Source organism: Bombus flavifrons, chromosome 5 (assembly GCF_040668555.2).
Source record: "Bombus flavifrons isolate JBK064 chromosome 5, iyBomFlav1_principal, whole genome shotgun sequence".
NCBI lineage: Eukaryota > Metazoa > Arthropoda > Insecta > Hymenoptera > Apidae > Bombus > Bombus flavifrons.
This window is the reverse complement of record NC_138446.1, coordinates 1,923,965-1,947,460: the sequence shown is the minus strand read 5'-3', so window position 1 is coordinate 1,947,460 and position 23,496 is coordinate 1,923,965. Positions and strand designations below refer to the sequence as shown.

The window sequence follows — 23,496 nt, the reverse complement described above, 5'->3', positions numbered from 1 at the left end:
ACTGAGAACGTGTGACGTAATTAAAATTATCGTGCGATATTTTTAGAGCGTTGGATCGATAAAATATTCATTATAAAATGTTCTGTTGTACTTATCCTTCGTATTTTATTTCGTTATGTTTTCTTTACTTTTTACATTTCGTATTTCTACCAACGAGATTTCTGACTCGGGAACATATGTGGGTAAGAGATGGATCCATCTAATAAAGTGACTTGCCAACTAATAAAGTGATACATATTAAAATTAAATTATACGATTTAAATTAAACTGTAAGTAGAGGGAACTGAAATAATTATACTATATAAACCGTGCAACAATAGCAATCAAATATACTGTCATATATATGATTAAGAAAAATATAAGAGAAGTCCACGAATAGTACCATACTCTAAACTGATAAATCAAATTGATAGAAAGTGTAAAAAATATTAAATAAACACATTATTAACCAAACAGTTATTGATATTTATTCGCATCTAAATATTTTAATATTAATGGAAACTCTCCGGTTACAGATGTTTGTTTATAGATAAATGTACCGATCATTAAAGTGTTAATATATTTCCGTTGTTATTCTTAATGTCACACTTAATATAAATCGCTGAAATTTTCTCGCAAAGCAACCGCATTAACATCTCCTAATATCAAAGATACAAATATTGTAAATATCAAATTTATAATAATATTACTGTCGTAGAAATGTATTAGTATTTCTTTCATAGGGTCGTATTTCAAACAGAGGATTCCAAACATCGTATATTATTCCATAATTGAAGAGAATATCCCGTTTTGATGGAACTTGCGAAAAGCCAGGTCCGGTTGCGTACAATCTCCGGTCTGGACTATGACTTTAACAAAGTCTCGGTTACTCTTCACCCACCAGCCATTCTTGTTGACTCCCCTTTCTCACCCTCTGGCACTTCGGAATGGTTAATCGGTATTTGCCCATCAAATAACGTACTAATTGCTTGCCACCTTGGATACACGCTTATTCTGGCATTACCACTGTCTTGCACCGCTGAAATATACGTTGTTAGAGCAGAGAATATCGACAGCGTTTCGAGATTGTAATTAAATGATGGCTCGCGATACATTTGATCTCGCCCGAAGGGAAATTAATATTAATGTGGTGGAAAAGAAGAGAATGAGGTAGGAGAACGAGATAAAATTGGATATAACGAAGACGATGATCTTTTCAGTTATTTGTTGCAGCGTGCGAGATGCTGAAATCGTTACGATGTTATAATATCGTTTGTCTACATTAAAGAATTGTTATCTTCTATTTTCATAAACAGAGCATAGAACGTTAAAATGTGTTATAGTCACAAGATGGTATGAAACAGAATTTCCAATTTAAAAAATTCTTGCCGAAAGTGTTTAAAAAAATTTCATAGGCAAAGAGGCAGCTCACGTTATCGAAAAATAAATGCATAAAATAGGATTCTATCAAAGAGAACTGTCAAATCCGAAAAAATTTGCCTCTCCCAAAAAAGATAGATTACCAAAAAAGGGTGTTTTATAAAAGCTTCATATTCAAAGAGAGAGTTTACGTCATCAAAAAATAAAAATATATAAAACTCGAATTACATGGAAACGAACCATCGACCGGGAGAAAAAATGTTCTACCGTTTCTATTTCCCGATTTCTTCGGTAACCGCGTTGCACCAGCGATGAAATCGTCATGGATTCCTGTAGAATCGCCGCGTCCCCAAGGTAATCCTTGGTTGGAAACCTGTGGAAAGTTTCCAAGAGAAATTCCGAACTGTTGGCCGGCCTGTAATCGGCATTTAGCGTTTCAGCTTAGCCAGCCGGTTAGGTCGTTTCCCCTAGCAAGGCGAACGCCTCGTTTCCGGAAGTTCCGCTGTGGAAACTCTCAGTCGTTAGCGGTTATTATGGTTAAACATGTTCAGCCTCAGCCACGACATGAGTCGTGGTTGCTGGAACACTGGCCAAATGAATTTACTGTGTTTTAAGGGTAGCCGAACGGGTGGCGACCTTGGACATTAATTCATTGTATCGTGGAAAAGTTGTGATGGGAGTTGACAGTTTGCTAACTATGGAGTAGATGAAGAATAGAGGAATATTTAAAATAGAGAAAATATGAAGGAAAAAGCTTTTACGGAGAATTTTTGGTAAACTTTTGCAAGAAATATAAAAATTTATTCTGGCTATACTATAACGATTAAATGTATGCATTTCAGGTGTACGTATATTTAATTCAGAGATTAGAGAAAATGAAGGATGAATGACAGGAATATTTAGAATAAAAATGCGATCAGGTTATATCTTCTTTTAAAAGATTGTACGTGGTATTGCAATGACGACGTTCCTTTGTGACATCGATCATTTCTGTTTCTTTCATCCCCTGGTGAGACAGAGTAAACATAATAAACGTTGAAACGTTCGCTTGAATTGGAATAATAAAGATAAATTGTAGCTTGCAGCAGAGTAAATATGGCATATCGGCTATATTTAATCCGCCGAGACTCTAAGATTGATACAGGTTTCTTTTCATGCAGAATTTGCTGCGAGGAAAAGGTAATTTGCTTACTTTATTTACTTTTATTGTAATAAAACTAGAGAAACAATTCTAAATAATAAACGATCTGATCCTTGATGTTTAAACTGTACAATATTATAATATATTAAAACGTTATGAAATGAAAACAGTGGAGTTTATTATCTTCTTTTTATTTATATATAATTTATTTATTATTTATATTATTATATGTATTGAATTTTAAATTATTCTTTAAAAGAATTGTCTCAGCTGAAGGGATAAATTAACAGATTTGATCGAGAACGCATTCAGGCTGAATAGGAATTCAATACAAAGCGTATAGTAGTAACGTGGTAGTGATCGTGTGAAGAACACTCAATCATGAATGAGCATCGTGAACAACCCAAATATTGTGTTTCAAGATATCGGTAGCCTTAACAACCCAATTTGGCATAATCGAAACGATCTATAGCTCCGAACCATGGCATTCGTTGTAATATTCATGCATACTGTCAACTGTTCTACAGTCCATCAAATTCGTGTCACCGGAAACCGCCAAATAACGAACGAGCGATGCATTGTTATCGACACACTGCGCATTGTTTAGCATCGCATACAACTAAGGACCGACTCTCCATTACGTTGATTAATGTATCATTGGTCGAAATTGGATTCATTATCGACGTAAATTTTGGCTGTTGCTCGTTTGCTCGTTATCTCTCAACCCTCGTCCTAAATCGACGATAGAAACTAGTATTCGATCTATATGCGTCTAAAAGATCCAGATTCACATTTTTTCACGCGGAAAGAAAAAAGAAAATACGCAGAAAAAGATATTATCTACTCAGGCGTAATCAACAAAGTATCCTACAGAGAACCATCGTTTTATGGAACACGAAATCACAAAGGAACAGCCACTTGCGTGGTTTCTCAGGGTCTCTGGCAAGGTCGGTTAATTAATCAGCAAGAGAACGTGTAACGTTATTTCGGTTCGACTGAAACGCGGTAAAAGCGTTTCTCGATGCGTTTCGTGCCGTGCTTGCAAACGCTTCAAAGAGTTCGCTTCTACTTGGGATCGGTCCACGCGTTCAATTCACTCCTTTTAACTGAAGTTTCCCGGACCGATTAGACTGCGATTCACCTCCTATGTTCGTACAGGATGCTGAGCAAGAACACAGTTTACGCTTTCGATGGAGTCTCGTTGTTTCTGCGTACCGTGAAGATCGATCGAAGACCAGACAGACCAGACCTGATGCAATTATTGTTGATCAGAACGCTTCCAAAGAGATTGTTGGTTAATACGTTCAGTACAGTAAGAACATTAAACGTCTCTATAATACTTTGAATTCCTCTCAAAGGAAAATATTAAGTCAGGATATTCTTTTTACAAAGTTTTTTAAGATTTCTTAGCTAAATATTATTAGTATGTTGTGTAAATGTAAAAACATCATATTATAAACATTATATTATATTTATTATATATATAATAATTTAAGATATATTATATAATTATGTAATTATATATGTAGTAACTTATGGATCTTAGAGTAAGAAGAAGTAATGATGATTTAATTAGAGTTTAGTGTAGTTTAATAAGCGATACTCAATATCAAAAACCGATTACAATATCGTCATACGCATTATTATCACACACGCCTTGACTTCCCGATTCACACTCCGTGACCTCTCAACTCACACTGCACTTCTCCACTCGCATTCTGGCCGTTCTAGCATCCCTTTGTCTTTTCCTAGGCCCACCACACGCGTGTTCCGCAGACGCTCGGGGCCAGGGTCACGTAGGCCTTTTCTACGAAACTATGCACTTGAAAAGACCGATGACACATTTATGGACCCGACGGCGCCTCGGCTCTCGCGACATTGCTCATGGTTAACTCGATGTTTATTAGGCCCTTTTCCCGATACTACATATATTATATATGTCGGAGACGAAAAGGACACCGGAACCCTCGCCGGAACCTCGGAAAAAGCTATGAACATGTAACGAAAGTAATTAAATAAAGTACTGTTACTCGATCTAGTCGTATTTGGTTTGCGATAGTAAAGCCTAGACCCAAGGCGACCATCCGTCGCCGAACATAGCCGCGGCCAACGGGACGGGCGTGCGATTTAGAAAAAAGGGCATGGAGCGATAGTATGACCCTCATTAAAAGTATGACCCATAGAGGTACCCGGCAGTAAAACACGCTAACGGTTCCTTCGGACAAGGAATATTAGATATTGAGGCACGTACACAGCACAAGTCCAGTTAGCCTAGGACCGGCTATAAAACCTGGGTTTTTTTGGTAATTAAGATGCTTCTAACGGACAAGTAGTCTTTGTCTCAAGTTGACCAATAGACAGCGACGTCAACTTCCCTCACTTCGAGAACGAGGGCTATCCTGAGAGAGTCCGATGATTTTCGTGTCCTGGGAGACACCCGCATCAGAGTTGCCCTCGGTGGCATGATTGAGACGAGATTCATTCATTCTGGAGAGCTCGCCTACGAAGGTAGTCGCGCCTTCTGATCCGAGTAAGTGCATCCCGTTGGTCGCGGATTCGTTAGGGACATAGGGATACCAATTCGATTATCACGAGTATAGTCACCGTCTTTGGTTGCCGCGTCTGGAGTGCTTGCTCACGGAATACGAGTTCAAGTACGCGGGATAAGGTCATGATGGCCGACTCCGAAAGAGGCTCACCAAACGCCCCTGGCCCTAGCTTGGGTCATTCTCCGACATATATGTAATATTATATGTATATAATATATTATATAATTATACATTTTATATATATGTCGGAGATGAAAGGAAAAGCGGAGCCTTCCCTTTGCAATTTTGGGAAAGTCTTCTAATGCTTTAGCCTAGATTTTATCATAGCTGTAATTAAGCAATTGTTGTCATTCGATCTGATTGTAATTGTTCAAGATTTGTAATAGCGAGATTGGGCTCGAGGTGACAACTGGTCGCCGAACGCAGCCACGGTCACGGGATGGACGTTTTGCCTGACGGAGGTGTGGAGCGGTTGTATGGTTCTCCCTAGAAATGTAGTTGTGGCGGCATACGGCCTCAAGAACGGGCCTAGCCACATGGGATTGTACCTCGGAGGTGTCAATATAGTGGGACACACGTTGTATTAACAATCAAACTCCAGACAGAAACTGCCTAGCAACGGCGTTTGGAACTTTCTCGATGCTTCCAACAAGTATATAACAAACAAATGCAATCGTACAGCGAGGAAAATTTCCATCAGTTTATTATTCGTGCGATCGCCTTGGAGAGTGACACATCGGGCAGTTTATACCGAGCGTCTCAGCAATCGTATTTTGTGCCGAAAATTATTATACGCATAGTAAAGAGTTATCCCGTTGACCGTGGATTCGTTGGAACCCAAGAACATTGTTAATAGCGTTCATTAAACTCATTATTCGTTAAACTTATTATTCGTGAAACATATTATTCGTTAATCTTATTATTCGTTAAACTTATTATTCGTCAAACTTATTATTCGTTAAACTCAATATTCATTATACTTTGTAAAAGTCTTGTATATTCGTGTAAATATAATCTCTGCTTCGCAAACGATGGCTAATTCAAACGAAGAATCGTTACGCGCCCTAAATTCTAATGTTAACCCGACATATATATATTTTATTTGTTTCGAGAACTATATACTCGATCTGACTTTCCACAAAAAAACATTCCTTCTCGAACGATAACGGAAAAGTGATTGCCACAGATTGTTTCATTTCGTAAATTGAATGTCCGATTGTTTACCGATTCCCTGGAGAGCTCGTGATTCTTTCACACGAATTTTTTTAGAAATTTGTTTTGTTGAAATTATATTGGTGGATGAGTTTTGTGGTTTTATAGATACAGAATATATGTACAGAAGATATACAGAATAAAAGCGTTTATTTTGGCACTTTACAATATTGTGTGATTCGGAAATAATAATCGATAAATAGATTGCGGATTTTTATGCAAATTCACGTTTTGACGCTAATTAAAACCCATAACCACCGTTACATCAATTACATCATTTTACAAGAGAACCTCGCGTATTTTTTCACAAAAAGAGAACTATTCTCCAAATCGATTTCTCCGGTGAAATTCCAAAGCTTTCAACCAGTACATCAGAGTCTCAAACTTATTCACCAATCTAGTGCCGTGGTTGCAGAAAATATGAAGCGACAAGGCGGTTCTCGAAGCTTTTTAGAGGTTTTCTAGAGTCGTGCGAGAAGAAAAAGATTGGAAACAACCACAGCCTAGAAACGAGTATCGTGGTTACGTGCCTATCTAACGTCTTAACTTAATTAGCCCAGCAAATTGTATAACGTAAGTTAGCATAATGCACTTGGAGTTTACGGGGGCAATAGCATAGAGCCCGCGAAATTGCTCATTAATAGCGGCAATAACGTCATAATTGGGGTGGCACGCGTGAACCCCAAAGACTATGCCTCCTCGCGGCCTCTCTATTCAATAGGGCGAAGTGCACGCTGTATAGCCAATGACCATTCAGCTTTAAAAAATTATGAACCGAACGGATAAAAGAGAAAACGAATACAAGGAATTGCATAATAAATGATGGATGAATAATAGACGAATAACTGAATATATAAGAAAAAGAATTTTGATACATTGACTACAGATATTTGATGGATGTGTATCTCTTCCCTTTGTTTTCTGAATATTGCTGATTTATCATTGTTTCGTGGATTCTGTGATTTGAATAGAACGACAGTAAACTTTTGAAAATTTTTGATTGATTTATAGTTATCGAAGAATGGTAAGAATCTAATTTCAAATATTCGCAAGGTTTGTTCCTATCGAACAAAAGTATTATCAGATGGTTTAACATAGAAATCGTCTGACAATTGGGATAAATATTTGCAAGTGTATATTCAACAGCATCCTAGATTCAGATTAAATCGTAGAACTGCATACTAAATCACGGTTTCGAACCGTAACTCTGAGATATACTTACATCCAAATCCATGAATATCCTCAGTAAATGTTCGGACAGCTACTAAGCCCTTAGTGAAAGCAAATTTTAAAGTCCTTTTGCGTTACATTCACAAACAAGTTAAAAAGATAAATCATAATGTTGATGTTTTATACTATTGTAATGCTTCTGCTCCTGTAAATTGTCTCTTGTTCACTTCTCGCAGTGCAGTCGAACTTCCACTATTTGTTTTAAATGTACCACGTTTGAAACTTTCTGCTATCTAAACCTTCTACATTTTTATGAAAGAAAAGAGCTTTCGCCGAAAAGGGTTAGATATTAATCAGAAACAGAGATCGCCGCGTTTTTAAACTAAATGTTACAACGCAGAATCGCGAATTAAAAGATTAACCAAAGAAGGCAGCATAATTTTAAATCGTTTCATTTAGTTGGCTAATCTCTTCCGTTTCTGTGCTAAATCTTAACTTAACCATACAAACACAAACACAACGAGCATTACTTTTGCAACAAACAACGTAAATATTTAGTCGAGTGCCGGTAGTGGAACAGAAGCGCGTTTTGAAACTAATGCCGAACGAAATTTCGCGACTCGAAAGTTATCCGGCCGGCGGCGGCAAGTTCGCCGTGACGACAAATGGTACTCCTGGCCGGAAGTTAAGGCCGGAACTAACGCGAACGATACACTTGGTCCATTTCCAAAATTACGACGAACAAGAACTTCTGGCGTCGCGCGAAATTTCACGGGACCATAGAACGAGTTTCGCACAAGAACGGAGCATGTCGATAGTTTATCGACCGGAAGTTCCACCGGAAATCCTGCCTACTATCTCAACGATTTAAATTGGTCCTTCGACGAAATTACGGCTGAAAGTATATTGTTAGATCATAGTAAAATTCGCCACAGTTCCGGGAAAAGTTACGTCACGAGGAAAAACGAATTGCTATTCATCAAGCGAATATTACGGTTTAATAGTTGCCGACATCCACACAAGGCGGAAATATTCATTGTTGTTGGATAATTGAAGTATTAGAGTACGGTTAAGCATTCTATTTTAATATATCAGTTGTACCGAGATAATTTTGCTTTTACAGCTTTTCGAAACTCTTAATTAAGTTGCTCGAAATAACCGTCAACTCCATCCTCTGTCTTTATGTTTCTGATTCTCTAACTAACTTACATTCACAACGCATTATACAAAGAAGCTTTACAATTTCTAGACGATGTTTGTTTTTGCATTGACTTTTCTAAATGCCTCGCAAACTCATAGAATCCTCGCAAATAAAGAGCTAATGCTGCTAATGCAACCATTACGTAATGCAGACAAGATAAAATTCAAAAGCATAAACTAGTGACCACGTTCAGAATATTGTAAAACTTTCCAACCTTCGATATTTATAAAAGAACATTTAATCTTGCAGAAAATTATGCAGAAAAGAATTATCAAATAATAATGTTCTTCGATTCGTGTCTATGCTTTACCTGAATTATTTCTGTCAACTTTTTGTTTGATCGAGTTTCATACCTACTTATGTAACAAAAGATACACTTCATTGTTTCTGATACCATAATAACTATACATATAATTATAATTCGTCCATCTCGAGGACCGTATCCAAGATTAAGTCTCCAATAAGATGGCTGTAGTTACTGTTTTCGTGGAATTGTCCAGAAATGACATTTTAGGGGTGTAGATAATTACAGGATGTGCTTGGATCCTGTTACACTGACTACGCTTTTAATGGCTCACCAACCAGCCACGCCAGCACCATCAACGGGTTAATTGAGTTAGTCCAGCACTTCGTCATCTTCCCATCGAATATCATGATTCTGTTTCGCTGTGAACCCTACCTCATCAGTTTTTCCATAGATATCATAGTGGACCGTGGATAAACCTCGTAATAATACGGAAAAGTGGTATGAAACTGAGATGTGACGTTCGACCGGGTTTTAAATTTATTTCCACAAATTTTCTACGTTTCGACTTCTCAATGTATATAACTATTTCTGAATTATATTAAATTATCGGACAGATAAGTGGGAGTTACTCAGAAATTCAAATTCCAACAATTCCGAAATCCAAATTAATATAGTTTATTGAAATATTCTTAATTCTAATTCGAGAGTCCATTTTTATTCTTGACAATGTAACGAGCCACATGCAGAATTATACATAATATATGCGCGTAACTGACGATAAACCGTGGTCCGTTAATCGGCGAGCAAGCACGAAGCCGCGTCAGGAGCCGCATGAACGTCAATATTTATTCGATAGATTTTCATTTAGTATGCCAAGAGATAACGTGCATATTGCTGGTTCGTCGGACAAACTCGCGGCTTTGTGGAATGCTTGGTTCCCCTCTCGTCGATGTTGGTTGATTAAGATATTCAACGGTATGAAATTCCGAAGGAGCTGGTCGATTATTACATACATTTGATGTTACACATATTTGATATTGTATCGCGTTGGAACACAATTTATCAAGTTTACTTGACTTTTCTCTTCTCATAAATTTTCGGAAAAACACCGTCAAACACGATACGAAGGCAAAAGCGAGGAAATCTCGCAAATTCCACTTTAAAAGTTCGATAAGAAATGCAAATTGTAAAAAATATAAATAAGACGGGAAAATTGCCGCCAAAGCAAACGTAACGATCGGAAATATTGTAGTTGCGCGGCCGATAGAAGCCGTTTATGCGCATTTCTACATGAAATATACATGATGGTTTCGAGTGAACGCCGTCTATGATGTCTCTCGGGCATGATTTGCATGCTTTGCGCCATGAAGCGTTATTTAACGATGAATTTCGGTAACATCGAAAGTGAATTCTAACGCGAAACTGCATTAATGCGGATGCATACAGATGTCACTTGTGCTCACCGTCTACGCAGTTAACCGTTTCTAATTTTAATTCAATTCCAAAGCTGTAGCTTCCGTCGTTACCAAGTGGCTGTTTGAAAACATAAACTGGCTTCTTCAACATCTCAATGCTTGACCTACACTTTCCCACACTGAAACAAATTTATTTTTATTTTAATTCTTCGCAGTTTGATGATCTCTGTTATAAAACATTCTAATAAATTGTTATTTAATTTCAGCAGAGATTTATGTTATATATTTAGTTTCTTTATTCATGTAAATTATGGCAAAAACAATTTCCATATTATATTTTCTAGATAATTTGAGGAATAAGTGAATCGTTGCATCATAAAGGGATTCCCGTACCGTCCTATCAGTTTTTTGGGCGATGCGAATTTCTTTCCATAAAGAGAGGTTTAATAAGACGGTCAGTTATTGCTTACCTTCGATATTTTTCGCTAAAGCGGTAGCGTGGGCATATTAAAGCTGCCGGCAGTTTCAGTAAAATCGGTTCCTTCGTCCTTAATTTTCCTAGTTGTTAATATTTCCTCGAAGTTGTAGGAATTCCGCGTACATAATGCTTCGCTGGCGTACAGAAAGAAATTACAATTTCATGAATTCGAAGTCCATATCCGGGCAGCATCTTGCACGAGGAACTTACAGCGTGAGGGAGAATTCGAGATCTTATTTTTCAACGTTGTCGCAACAGCTTGCGCGAAATAATCGCGACTATCGAAAGGAATCGCATACTCATTAACAATTTCACAACCGCACTGAATTCGTACCAAGTCAGGATTTATTCGAGCGATGAAGGACATTTAATCTTCGATTATATAATTAGGAATTTAATTATCTGACTTTTAAATTCTTCATTGACATTCGTCTGCCGTTCATTTAATATTTACGATGAGAATATGGGTTGGATTGAATAAATTATAGCTTTTAATCTAATTACAGGAGAATTTTAGTTTCAAGCAGTTTCGGCATGTTAGAAGCTGATGACATCGTTCTATGTAATTTTATATTTATCGCGACTTTCTCGATTGATTTCTGGAGTCGAAATCCAAACTATATATGAAATGTGAGGATATGGCATGATTATAAATAGATAGTAATGCATTATTGACTTTCCAGTAAAACTTCCGATCGTGAACATCGTAGGAAATTAACAATTGATCATTCGCTTTTGCATATCTGGTACGGTAATCATTGATTTTATTATCGCGTAGAATCATTTTATAGCTTGTCGAAAAATATATTTAGCGACAGTATGTAACTTACGACTTATAATACGGTTTGGTGGTGAGTTTCAAATAGAAAAAAAAGTATTGCAGTATATATAACAAAAGTTAAGAAAATAATATAACCAATGATATAAGAAATATTTACAAAAGAGGGTTACCCAATCTAACCCCAACCCACTTGCCTAGCTTTCACAATAATCGCACTAGCACCACTTGTATCTCTCTACGCCGATTAGAAACACCGTAGCTCATCTCTTCACCGTTTTTCTCACAGGACCCGCATCCCCCTTGCCGGAGCTTGTTGGATACAGCCGTTGCGGGTACGCGCTCGTGTTGAAGGGGCTGGTTTTTCCCCAGTGGAAGAGGCGACCCTTGGCTGTCATCGGATCCAGGCTGTTCCTTTATCCAGGTAAGTGTTCCACGCGGGATTTCGCCAATCCTCCCCTATGGGGATAAGAAACGCTTGGTAGAAACGGAGCCTCAGGCCTGTCGAACGTACAAGGAAAGGATAAGAACCGGCTTTATCTCATGCCCCGTGCTCGATTTCTTGCGAGTGCAATTATTGAAACATATATCATCGTGCCGCGACGCTCAGGGATGAGATTCTTTGTTCGTGCTAGTGAAAAACGCTGAACCATTGATTTTTTGTGATACACGAGAGGTAGATCGAAGTCTAACGAATTATATCAGCAGCAGAACTATGAATTTTTAATATTTCTCTAGATATATTATACGGAATTAATTAGAATTGGAACAATATGATAAAAATTAGTAGACGAAATGTTTGGTGTCATTTGATACAATGCTGCAAGAATATAGCGAATGTTACGTCTTGCCGAGAATATTTCTGGAATTTAATTTAAAAAGCGATTATTATGTTTGTAAAGTTTTGGGAGAATTTTATGAGTAATTTTCTGAGTGAAGTGGTTAAACTTTGGAATGGGATATCAAGATCTTATTACCCAAATTATTCATGTCGTATGAATCATAAAAGAACGGCGGACACTTACCATCGGCCACACATGTATACAGCTTTTTGCCATACTCGTTGGCGAAACTCATAATCTAACTTCGTAATTTTCATTCGACGATCAAAACTTCCGTAAACTCGTTTCAAGGAAGTCTCGACTTATAAATCTCACTCCTCTTTTCCTTCAACTCCGCTTCTCTCGATTGTTTCCCCGTCTTCTAACTACGACTTTTATAATTTCAACATCTAACGAAAGCATCAAGTGTGCTTTGTATGCACAAAAATATACAGAAAAGAATAGAATATTGATTCAAATGAGTGAAATTTATATTGGATAAATATTTTTAGTCTATTTACCAGGTAGATATTAAATTTATGAAAAATTTAGAGCAATACGATATTAAATTTTTTAAAAGAGATTTGTAAAATATTCTGCTATTTGTTTTAATTTTATAAAAGACTCACACAAAATTAATTTTACCTACAGTATTGTGTGCAGTCGAAACCCTGTGTAACAAAGTGGAAATAAATTTGTCTACGTGTTACAGTCGAGAATACAACAAAATCTCCCGATAGAATCATGGCTTCGCAGATACGAATGTCTCGTGAAAAGAAAACATCCCTCTACTGCAATCTCCAATATCGAACCACGATTTATGTTCAGCTTTGATTTATCCTCCGAAAGTTCCGTTAGACCGGTTACGCCAATCAATTGTCGGATTCATAGCCGCGATGGTCGAACGTTAGGTAAGATACAAGTATCTAACCCCATGACTGATAAGTGAACTTTAAATTGGATTTCTTTTTGCGAGCGGAAGCGCGACCACTTGAGGAGTTAACCTGCCAGATAAAGAATTGTCAGTTTGGATAAAAACATTCGTTTCGTTGGTTGTTCCAGGAGATGGAATGGTATGTCCTTGTTCGCTAATCTGTTTGTATGTCGATATTTTATGGATGTCCTAACATGGTGACGTTAAAATAATCGGGCCGCTTTGATGAAAAGATGGGAAAAATTTCCGAAGAGATACGTGTATCATATATATTTTCCTCCTGTCTCTTTTTATTAAGTCCAAAAGACAAAAGATCTCATGCTTCGTGCTTGGTTGATTTTATAATCTTTGTAGTAAGATTAAAGTACATCGCATATAATTTTTATAATTTTTCTATTAAAAACCATCTAATTTTATTATCTTAACGACTTTTATCGCTCACTTTCACTTTCAATTACGATACCTTGGCCGTTTTACGTAAACGTCTGCAAGTTCCTCCAGAAGATAAAAGCGCGTCAGTTTAGGGTGAAATGAAAACATCCAGGTTCAATTTTGTACACCCTCTGATCTGCCTCCGAACCCCTTCCCTCTTTTCCATCCTCCTATCCTGTCCACGAAACACCATGATTTATCTACGTTTTGTCCCTTATCCTTGCCGTGAAACGATTCTGTCACCATTCCTAAGTACGTTCCGCGGATCAAGAATTTCTTTTCGGGAAAGGATTTATCGCGGTGACGTGCAATTACGGTTTCGAGCATCCAGATCTATCGGATCCACCGCCATATTGAATGGTTGATTGTGTAATGATATCCTAAAGCCACGATATTTCTCGACTAAACGAGAAATAACGGTTTTTGTTAATTTTATTTATTTTTCTCCTTAATCCTTTGAGTATTTAATCCGCACTTAGTACAAACAATACATTAACGTGTTATAGATCTATATTTCATTGGAATCTTGTGGCCAACCTTTATAGGACGAAAAAGATTAATCGCTACGCGTGATGGTGTCGATAAGTCGTAATTGTTTCACTGGAAAAGCTATTAGTTTTCCACGATGTGATTCGATCAGACTTTGATGTGGTCAGCTTGAAACTAATGACTAAATCGTTTATTATCGATTTCGGAGCAATTCCCGTTTTATCTATTTAATCGTCGAATAAAATCAATCTTCTATATTCAATTAATAAATCTGGTTTTATTTTGAAGTAATTTAATAAATAATGTTAATACAAAATTATAAAGTTTATAATTTATATAAAAACCTTGTTGTCATTAAAAAATTCAGCAACAATCATTGCTGCATAATGACGTGAGGATCGTGTCGGAAAAAATCATGCGCGAGGATCACACGCGGAAAAAAGCTAATCACGTCTGTTGGAATCGATAGACGCGCTCGTCACAAAGGGAACAGGGGCGAGCTGTCGATCGTAAATTGCACCGTGCAAAAAACAATGCAGCCGGCATCGGTCGGGATGAAACTGGCGAAAAACGAAGTGTCTTGTTCGGAATTAATCGATCGGCAACTTTTCCAATGCTCGCTGCTCTATTCCAAAATGTACGACAAACAAAATCGAAAAGAACATACACAGGCAGCGAAAGAGAAAGAGAGAGAAAGGAAAGAAAGCAAAGAAGAGACGAAAAGTGGGAATTGGATAAATGGGAAAATCGAACGGCATCGACTTTCAAAGCTGACTTCGCCTGGTTCGATGCGAGAGCGAAGAAACAACTGGAATAACGGAAGCATCGTTCCATGAATTTTAATAGTCGTTTGCTCGCATAAAAAAGCAAGATAGAACAGGAGATAATAAAAAGATGAAAGAAGAAAAGGAAGAAAAGACGTACGACAATAAGACAGAAGCTGAAACGAGGTCGATGATTGGACAGAATCTTGAAAAGAACGACGAAAGTGAAGAAAGAGAGGTATGGCGCGACTGTTTTCCATGGTATTGTTCGCCATTTATAGCTCGGGAAATATCGAACGATAAGAAAAACCCGATCGTCGACGAGGAACCGATGATTTGATTCCGAGCACGTTCGGCAAAGCTACGTTCAACTTCGTCGTCATTTGATAAAAACGTCGGAATCAATGGGCATTTGCTATGGATTCGCGGTAGTCTCTGCCGATCGATGCGCCGATATAGGCTGGCAAATAGCTGTGATACTGGTAAAAAGGTGCAAAATACCTTTGCAAATATCGCTTTGATCTCCTTTGAAAGCGTCAAGTCCGATGGAAACTTTCCTCGTGTTTTTAAGTTCCGCTGCAATAGATCTGTTTACGGATGTTTTCAATGTATTAAAAATTATTGTGTTTCCTGCGACTAAAATGGGGAAACACGAGCGATTCAACGTGGTTATGGGGCAAACGTCGGTATAGCTTTTTATCTCGTTTCGATTAATAAGAAATTAATATGTATTCGTTATACATGAAATTAGGCTACAAAAGACACTTCGTACAAGCTACCATGCCAATCTGACTCTCATCTTTAAGCACGTCGCCACTAATCCAAACGCCCTAGTTAACACCATGACCTTTATCCGCTGGCACATCTTCATCAATCAACGACAAAGGCAATATCACGTGGTAAATTAAAACAAAAAGGTAAATTAAAAGTAACCACCGAATGACAACATCAAAGACCAAACGGATCAACTTCGCCTGCTAATTAAGCCAAACGAACTTAAGCTGACGGAGGTGGATGCCAGGCGCAAATCACCGGCTGAAATTCACGAAAACCTTCTCATCCGGCGTTGCGGCCACGGAAAGTCGGAAAGTAAATAAGTTGGCCGAAAATGACGCGGCCGGAAGTCGGTGAACAGGGACGAGACAGGATCGCCCTGGTTGTTTGCTGTTGATTCAGCACGTTCGCCGATGGCGAACACCTGTTACCGACAACTAGTCTCGAATTTAATCAAGCTCAGTGTTCCGAAGGAACGACCGTCAAAGCGCATCCTCCTTGAAATTAACGGCAATACCGCGGAAAAGGTGAATTTAGAGTTGGCCACGGGTCTCTTTGACGCTGCCCTCTCATGTCGGCCAGAACTTGCCGCTTATGTCGGATGTCCGCTACAGATCCAGTGGTCATCTTGGATTCAATCCGATAGCGATTTTCGGAAAAGTGTGCCGATGTCCGCTAAAACAGATACAGGATGCCCCAGAATTTAATATTTTAACCACTGCGATCCCTTTGCAGATAATTGGACCAATATTATTAGTAAAATTTTACAAATCACGAGTTACAAGTTAATTTATCTAACAAATACGCTACGATAGTCAGAAATATTTAAAAAAGCAGCTTACGATTTTGAGATTTTTAAATCATAGAATAACACAAATGCATCAGAACAAATGAACCGAATAAGGCAAAGCTGCTGTAAACGTCCAGCATTTCCAACACTGAATAAAATTTACATTTTCCTCGACGATGCTATTATAATGCAAATGAAGACTGCATAGCTAATCTCAAAACAAACTGACTCAAACCAGAAAAACATCGACAGTTAAACTGGCACTATCTTCGTTAAAAAATAAAAACTACCAAATAATCTTTTTGCAGGGTACAAACCTCTGACACGGCAAAGCAACAATAGTAGACTGTACTTGGAGCGAAGGAAAACGGAAAATTTCATTTTCCCCGGACGCTTCAATTATCCTCTCGTTTGCACATCCACAACCATCTAACATCCATCTACACCTGTATACACAAGATACACACACGGGCAAGGAAAATAAAACGTGGGTTGGTCGATTTGCGTTGGAAGTTATGAATTTAAATCGTCCAATGAATATTTATACGGTCATTCGGCTGTTCTCTGCATGGCATGTCCCGTTTGTTGCATCCTGCTCATAAGAAAGTCATTGGCGATTTAATGGCCGTGCGAAAACTGCGACTCTAACGTATGTATCAGTGGATCGATGGTAGTCGTACCTTGTTCATGACGAAAATCGCTCGTAAACAACGGGACATCGCCTTCACTTGATGAAACTTTTCACTAGGCAACAAAACAGCTAGTAACTTGTAAGCTAATAACTTGAAGAAAAGCTTGGACAAATTCACTGACGTGTGTAAAAATGGTATTTAGCGGTCCCGAGAGTACCTTTCGCTGAAACGAGGTCGGAATTTAGTTCTGTGTTTATTAAGCCGCTAATGATTCTATACAATTTCGTATTGTGCGATAAATAAATTTATCTATATGAAGGACGGTGCTAAACCGGTTGGACAGAAAAGAAAGTGTTACGTCGGGCGACACTCTACCTAGACCAGGCCACACATCGCGTACAAGATGGTAACCAGATGTCCGCTCGTCCTTACTGCGTACCCTCAATATTCTCAAGTACACTCCATAAATCTCAGCTCCGGAACTCAAGCCACCTTATATGCCCTAAGAAGATCTTATTGGCCTATCGACGGCCGTAGTCAAGTTTAGAACACGCTGAAGAAGTGCGTCCGTTGCTGCCGAGCCAACCCACCTCCAGTGGATTACGTAATGGGCGACCTTCCAGCTGCACGGATAACGGAATCTCGGCCATTTACCAACGTTGGAATCGACTATTGCGGACCGTTTTACATCAAAGAACGAAAGGATCGCAACCGACGTAAAATCAAGGCATATGTAGCAATCTTTGTATGTCTGGCAGTTAAAGCAGTCCACATCGAGCTGGTCAGCGACCTCACTAGCGAGGCCTTCATTGCTGCTCTGCGAAGATTCATCGCTCGCCGAGGATTCTGTGCAACAATCTACTCCGACAACGGTACCAACTTCGTTGGCGCCAACAACGAATTACGAGAGCTTCGAAAGCGAAGTCGCCCAAGGAACGTCTTGAAACCGCCAAAAGGACGTCGCTCTGTACCAATTGTCTAGGCAAGGGTCACGCCCTTACTCAATGTTCCGCCGGTTCATGTCGCATCTGCAGACAGCGACACGATACATATCTGCATCAAGACCATGATCATCGCAAAATCCGAACACGTGTAGACCGAACATCGAGCGGTCGATCGTCGAGCGGTCGATCGTCGAGCAGCCGATCATCCAACGGTCGATCTTCGCCCAGATCACCGACCCCGCGTTCGTCACATCGTTCGAGACGCGCATCTACGTCTCCCCGAACGTTTCCCCGAACGTCTCCCCGAACGTCTCCGCGAACATCTCCGAAACGCGAATCTCGGTTATCGCGAACGACGGCATCGGGACCAAATATATCGTCCAGTCCTAAACGACAAGGAAAGCAATGACGTCATCAGACGACTTTGTTAGGGATCGAACTACAGAAAACAGACTCATTGACCTCGCTTCCTTCTGAACCACTACAGCACGATTTGTTAGTCACAGCGCAGGTCAACATCTTGAACAATGAAATTCAACCATTCCGTTGTCGGGCTCTGCTAGACACCGGCTCTAGCATGAACTTTATCACAGAAAAACTCGCCAATTCGTTAAAACTCAATCAACGGAAATGTTCGGTCCCAATCGGAACACTCAACACGTTATCGACGACCTCGAAACGCTACATCACGGCCACGATCACCTCCATTGACGGTACATACGAACGCACCTTGACGTTCCTAATCATACCGACAATATCGTCTTGGATCCCAGATCAACCCGTAGATCGCTCAACCAAGCCGATCCAAGATTCCACAAACCCGCTCCGATCGAAATATTGTTGAGCGCCGGACCAACACTACCATCACTCTGTGTCGGCCAACTTGATATCAGTCAAGCAAACGAACCCGACTTGCGTCTGCAAAAAACGAGATTCGGATGGGTCATCGGGGGGAGCCCAACCTCGTAATCACCAGCACACGCATTTCACGCCTCCACGACGGCTTTACAGGCGGACCTCGCCCGTTTCTGGGAAATCGACGAAGGACCGCCCACTGTACACATTTCGGAAGCGGAACGACAGTGCGAGGAACACTTCCGAAACCACGTTCAGCGCAACAACGAAGGGCGATACATTGTCGCTCTCCCATTTAACGAAACAACTCCTTCGCTTGGATCCTCTAAAGCCATGGCGATGAAGCGACTCACATCCCTCTGCTGTCGGTTCCAACGGGACAAGCAATTCGAAGCCGACTATCACGCCGTAATACAAGAATACTTAGAATTAGGACACATGACCAAGATTACCACGGACCACTGCACGGACGATGGATATTTTCTGAAAACACGGGATGATGTTGCATCTGAGCCGTCCACACCCCCAGTGACCCTACCCTCTTCGGGGGCGCAACACAGCCTCAGCACGACCGCACCAACGCCCACACGGAGCGGTCACTCATCCTTGTCCGTCCCGTGCCCGCTGTTGCTTAACTTGCGTGATCGGCCGGGAATGAGCGTATCCAGTGCGGCCAACGGGCGTTGGTGGCAGGCCTCATACGTGAGGAATGAAAACTTTCCCGTGTCAACCCGTGGTGGGCAATAAACTTTAGGAAACTATGCAGCGAAATTCGGTTCGAAGGACCTCGACTAGGAAATTGCTGAGATTTATGAAGGGTACTTGAGAATATTGAGAGTACGCAGTAAGGACAAGCGGACATTTGGTTACCATCTTGTCCGCGGTGTGTGGCCTGGTCTAGGTAGAGTGTCGCCCGACGTAACAGAAAGCGTTCCATTGCAACTATCAAATTGTATAATGTAATATTATATATCCGTGTAATAAAATATACGTCTATTAATGCAAAGTGGATATTTCGTATTTTGATTCAGAGTGTTTTCCATTTAAACAGGCCTAATATTCGTTGCTACCCAAAAGTTTGATCTTCTAATGTGTGACGCGCTTAAATTCATTTAACCAGGAAAGCTCGAATCCCGCGCGATTTCCTCTGCTGACAACTAGTTTTAGCGTACATATAAATTGCATTGCTCGAGCTACGAATTTAAATTGGTTTTTGTACTAGATATAATAACTTAGCGGGAAAATATTCCATATGAGTATGTTTTTCTGGTATTTCCCTAATCATCTAGTTTGCATTTCTTCGACATGAAACTCTATAACTATGTATTTAGTATCTACCCAAAGAGCAAAAGCGATTCTAAATAACTGTGTCAATCGGGATGTTCATATTAGGGTCAATCTAGCGTGATGATACAGTTTAGTACAAATGGTGTTGACGGTTTTGTGATTTTCAAAATTGTTGAAATTGTTGATCAAATAACACGTTTTAAAGAGAAAATCAACGGCAGAAGCGTGAAGTAACTAACGTTACCAAGGTGACGACCGCAATGGATAGAGAAACATCCAGCTTTTTGGCAATCCACGCTGTGAACCAGCGGTATTGACTGATTAGAATCGAATCACATGGTAGAAACTAAACGACGTTAATCAGAAAAGCCAGTGCACGTTGATGGTAACACGACCACGAGATTTGTTTCAGAATGCGAGTCATTAAAGGGAAAGGTTAGCCAACTACAGAGCCAACTACTATTGAAACTGACCATAGCTGTTTAAATCGGTAGAGATTGAAGCACTTGCCGTTTTCTAATTACACGCGATGATCATTTTTGGCAATAGTTACTGGTTGTTAATTTTACCGAGTATATTCTAAATTTGTTCAGATTTGTGGAATTTAATTTAACTAATTACGATGCAGCGATTTTAGGGAAGACGAATAAGAGGATAATCGATATAATAGCACAAAAAACATAGTAATTGATAAAAAATTGACAATTAAAAAATCAATTCAAATAGAAATCAAAGAATTAGCGGTTAAAAAATTATTGCCGTTAAGACCCAATTAACCCAATTAAAACTAATTAAACCTTATTCCAACATAATTCCATTTAATAACAATTTTCGTCATTTTTTTTTTTACAAGAAAGTGCACTCTTTTATTCACAATCAGATCATTTTAGCGATCGACATTAGCATTGTAAGAAAAAGTTTTCGGGATTGCTTAATGAGTCAGAGCGTTGGCCAAGCTCCCTGTAGCCTGAAAAGCTTTCCGCAAAGTTTTAATTGCCCGCGACCCCGGTTTGCCCCATTGTTACTTTGCGTCGCGTCGATGACGTTATACAAGGTGTTCATCATTTATTAGGTGTTCAATAATAATATGGTTATATGCTATGAACAAGGAATGGAACTTTTTAAAATTTTTATATCAAGATAGAAAGTGTATTAATCTTTATCTATGCATTAAAAGAGAATTATGTGATAGGAAAAGCTGGTACTAAGATTTATATAACCTTTCAAGAGGTAAAGCTGTATAGGAAATATTAATCAGGTTATATTTTATTCCACTTCTAACTCTTCCTTCTAAAAAGTATTCTACTCGGTTTTTCATTGAATTATTCACTAATCACTGATCTTATTAAAACTATTAATTCTGTTCTGAAAGTATAAGAAAATTCAAATTTTAATTAAATCAATTACATGCAATGGAGATTGGAATAATCAACTTGAATTACGATTAACCATCAAGTATATCATAGTATCGAATTGAGAATTCCTCGATATTCTCTGGATCGACGGTGGCTACAAGAAAATTTAAATTACATGAAAAATTTTAAAGAAAGAAACGCGATATTACCAATCATCGTAGATCTTAATTTAAAAGAAGCCTTCGATTATATAGAATGAAATGAAACGTAACTTGAAATGAAATTCAGCGAACAAGCTTTTTCCAAACGACAATATTATCGAATTACACGAGTCTATAGAGATTACTTTCATAAGCAATTGTTCCCCAAAGGATAATGTTATCGGACAAACGCTCGTATATACACATTAGCGTGCAATTGTTTTCACATGGAAGCGAATCACTGGCAATTATTAATTCTCTCCCAAGTGAATACGTGGAACCCGGTAGTCCCATAAGAACTGCACGTAAAATATGATATCACACTCGAGCATGCACGAAAATTATAATGAATATACATAAGTGTTCAGTGCGCTCGTTCAAGATGAAATTGTATCAGGCATCTCGTTATGCGGACCCAGAGAGCAGTGATTCTGAAATAAGGACTATCGTTTGCAGAGAGAAATCGAAATTACCGTAACTATCGAAAATATAAAACTCTTTGAGAAACAAAAATTTTTTTCATATTATTCTAAAATTTTGCATTGTATTACTCTATCATAAAATAACATTGTATCTATTGATTCTCACAAAAAAGGTGAAAAAAGACATGCTTTTATTAAATTACATGAATGTATATGCTAATGATGCTGAATGAAGCTAATTTTCAACATGCTGGCGGCCATATATTGATAAACTGACTGAACGACATATTTCAAGTTCATAAAAATCTGAGATGTCCTTCAGGTGAGGGATTTATTCTAAATAATAATACCCATTTCTCTACATGCATTCCACAAAAACATGCGTTTGCACAAACACATACGATCCACGCACATCTATCATCATCCGGTAAGAACTCGATGCTACTGCCGCAATCCAGCGAGTGACGATCGCGATCGAATCGTCAAACCCGATTCACGTAGGCCGCTATTATTCGAAGCGAACTACCCGAGGGATGTATTGCACGAATCCACGCGATTCAGTCGCGACGACCAAATAAAATCCGATTTGCATCGATGTTTTCCCGGATGCTTTTGGGAAAAACTCGATAGGTTGGTCGGTAGCCGCGTTGTTAAACCGCGAGCCGCGTTAGGCGTGGTTCACGCGGCGTGAAACGAACGCGGCGGGATTTAAAGCTGGCTCACCTCCGACCTGGCTCGCTCGAAACGTCGATGGACAGCTGCCACTCGTAGTTCCGTGTAATTAGATGACGCGACTCGGCTGCGTTTGTCACTGTCAAAAAGCCGGCAGAACTGTTGATCCTCCGGAATTTATCGCTCGAGAGGTAACTGCTTGCCACGCCGTTTCGCGAGCTAACGCTCCGATACAATGAGTTTTCCAAAAGGACCGTCCACGTTTTATGGCGCTGTTGGTCATTCAGAACGGATAGTTGTTTTCGCAGCTCGTTTCGTTCAGAGTGCTCTACGATTAACTTGTTCAAGTGTGTGTCGCAATTTGGAGATTCAAGTGTGAAACTATAAAATATAGGTTTGTAGATCTTATAAAAATGTTGGGTTACAGACAGGTTTAATGAATGAAGGAATCTCATAGATGATTAATACATTATTAAAAGCTTTAACCTCTTAACCTACAGAGAGACGTGAGAGAGACGTGTGAGAGACGTGATACGTCAATATCATTAACTTATTATTTACTTTAAGATAATAAA

The 23,496-nt window shown here is 39.0% G+C and overlaps 1 protein-coding gene and 1 long non-coding RNA gene across 3 annotated transcripts in view; one reads left to right on the top strand and one right to left on the bottom strand.

Moving 5' to 3' along the window:
* Nucleotides 1–23,496, top strand: part of Phlpp (PH domain leucine-rich repeat protein phosphatase) — a 94,740-nt gene that overhangs the window by 25,087 nt on the left and 46,157 nt on the right. Inside the window, exon 4 of the mRNA XM_069112819.1 lies at nucleotides 11,840–11,974. Coding sequence (XP_068968920.1) covers nucleotides 11,840–11,974 — 135 coding nt within the window. The remainder of the gene's footprint in view (nucleotides 1–11,839; nucleotides 11,975–23,496) is intronic.
* On the bottom strand, nucleotides 9,585–23,193 carry LOC138179730 (uncharacterized). Of its 2 annotated transcripts, XR_011173108.1 has the most exons (4): nucleotides 22,973–23,162; nucleotides 11,826–12,009; nucleotides 10,765–10,906; nucleotides 9,585–10,473 (listed from the first exon to the last, which is right to left on the bottom strand). It is a non-coding gene; the product is annotated as an uncharacterized LOC138179730 (long non-coding RNA). The 2 variants fall into 2 exon arrangements; XR_011173107.1 differs by having other exon boundaries at nucleotides 10,765–12,009; nucleotides 22,973–23,193.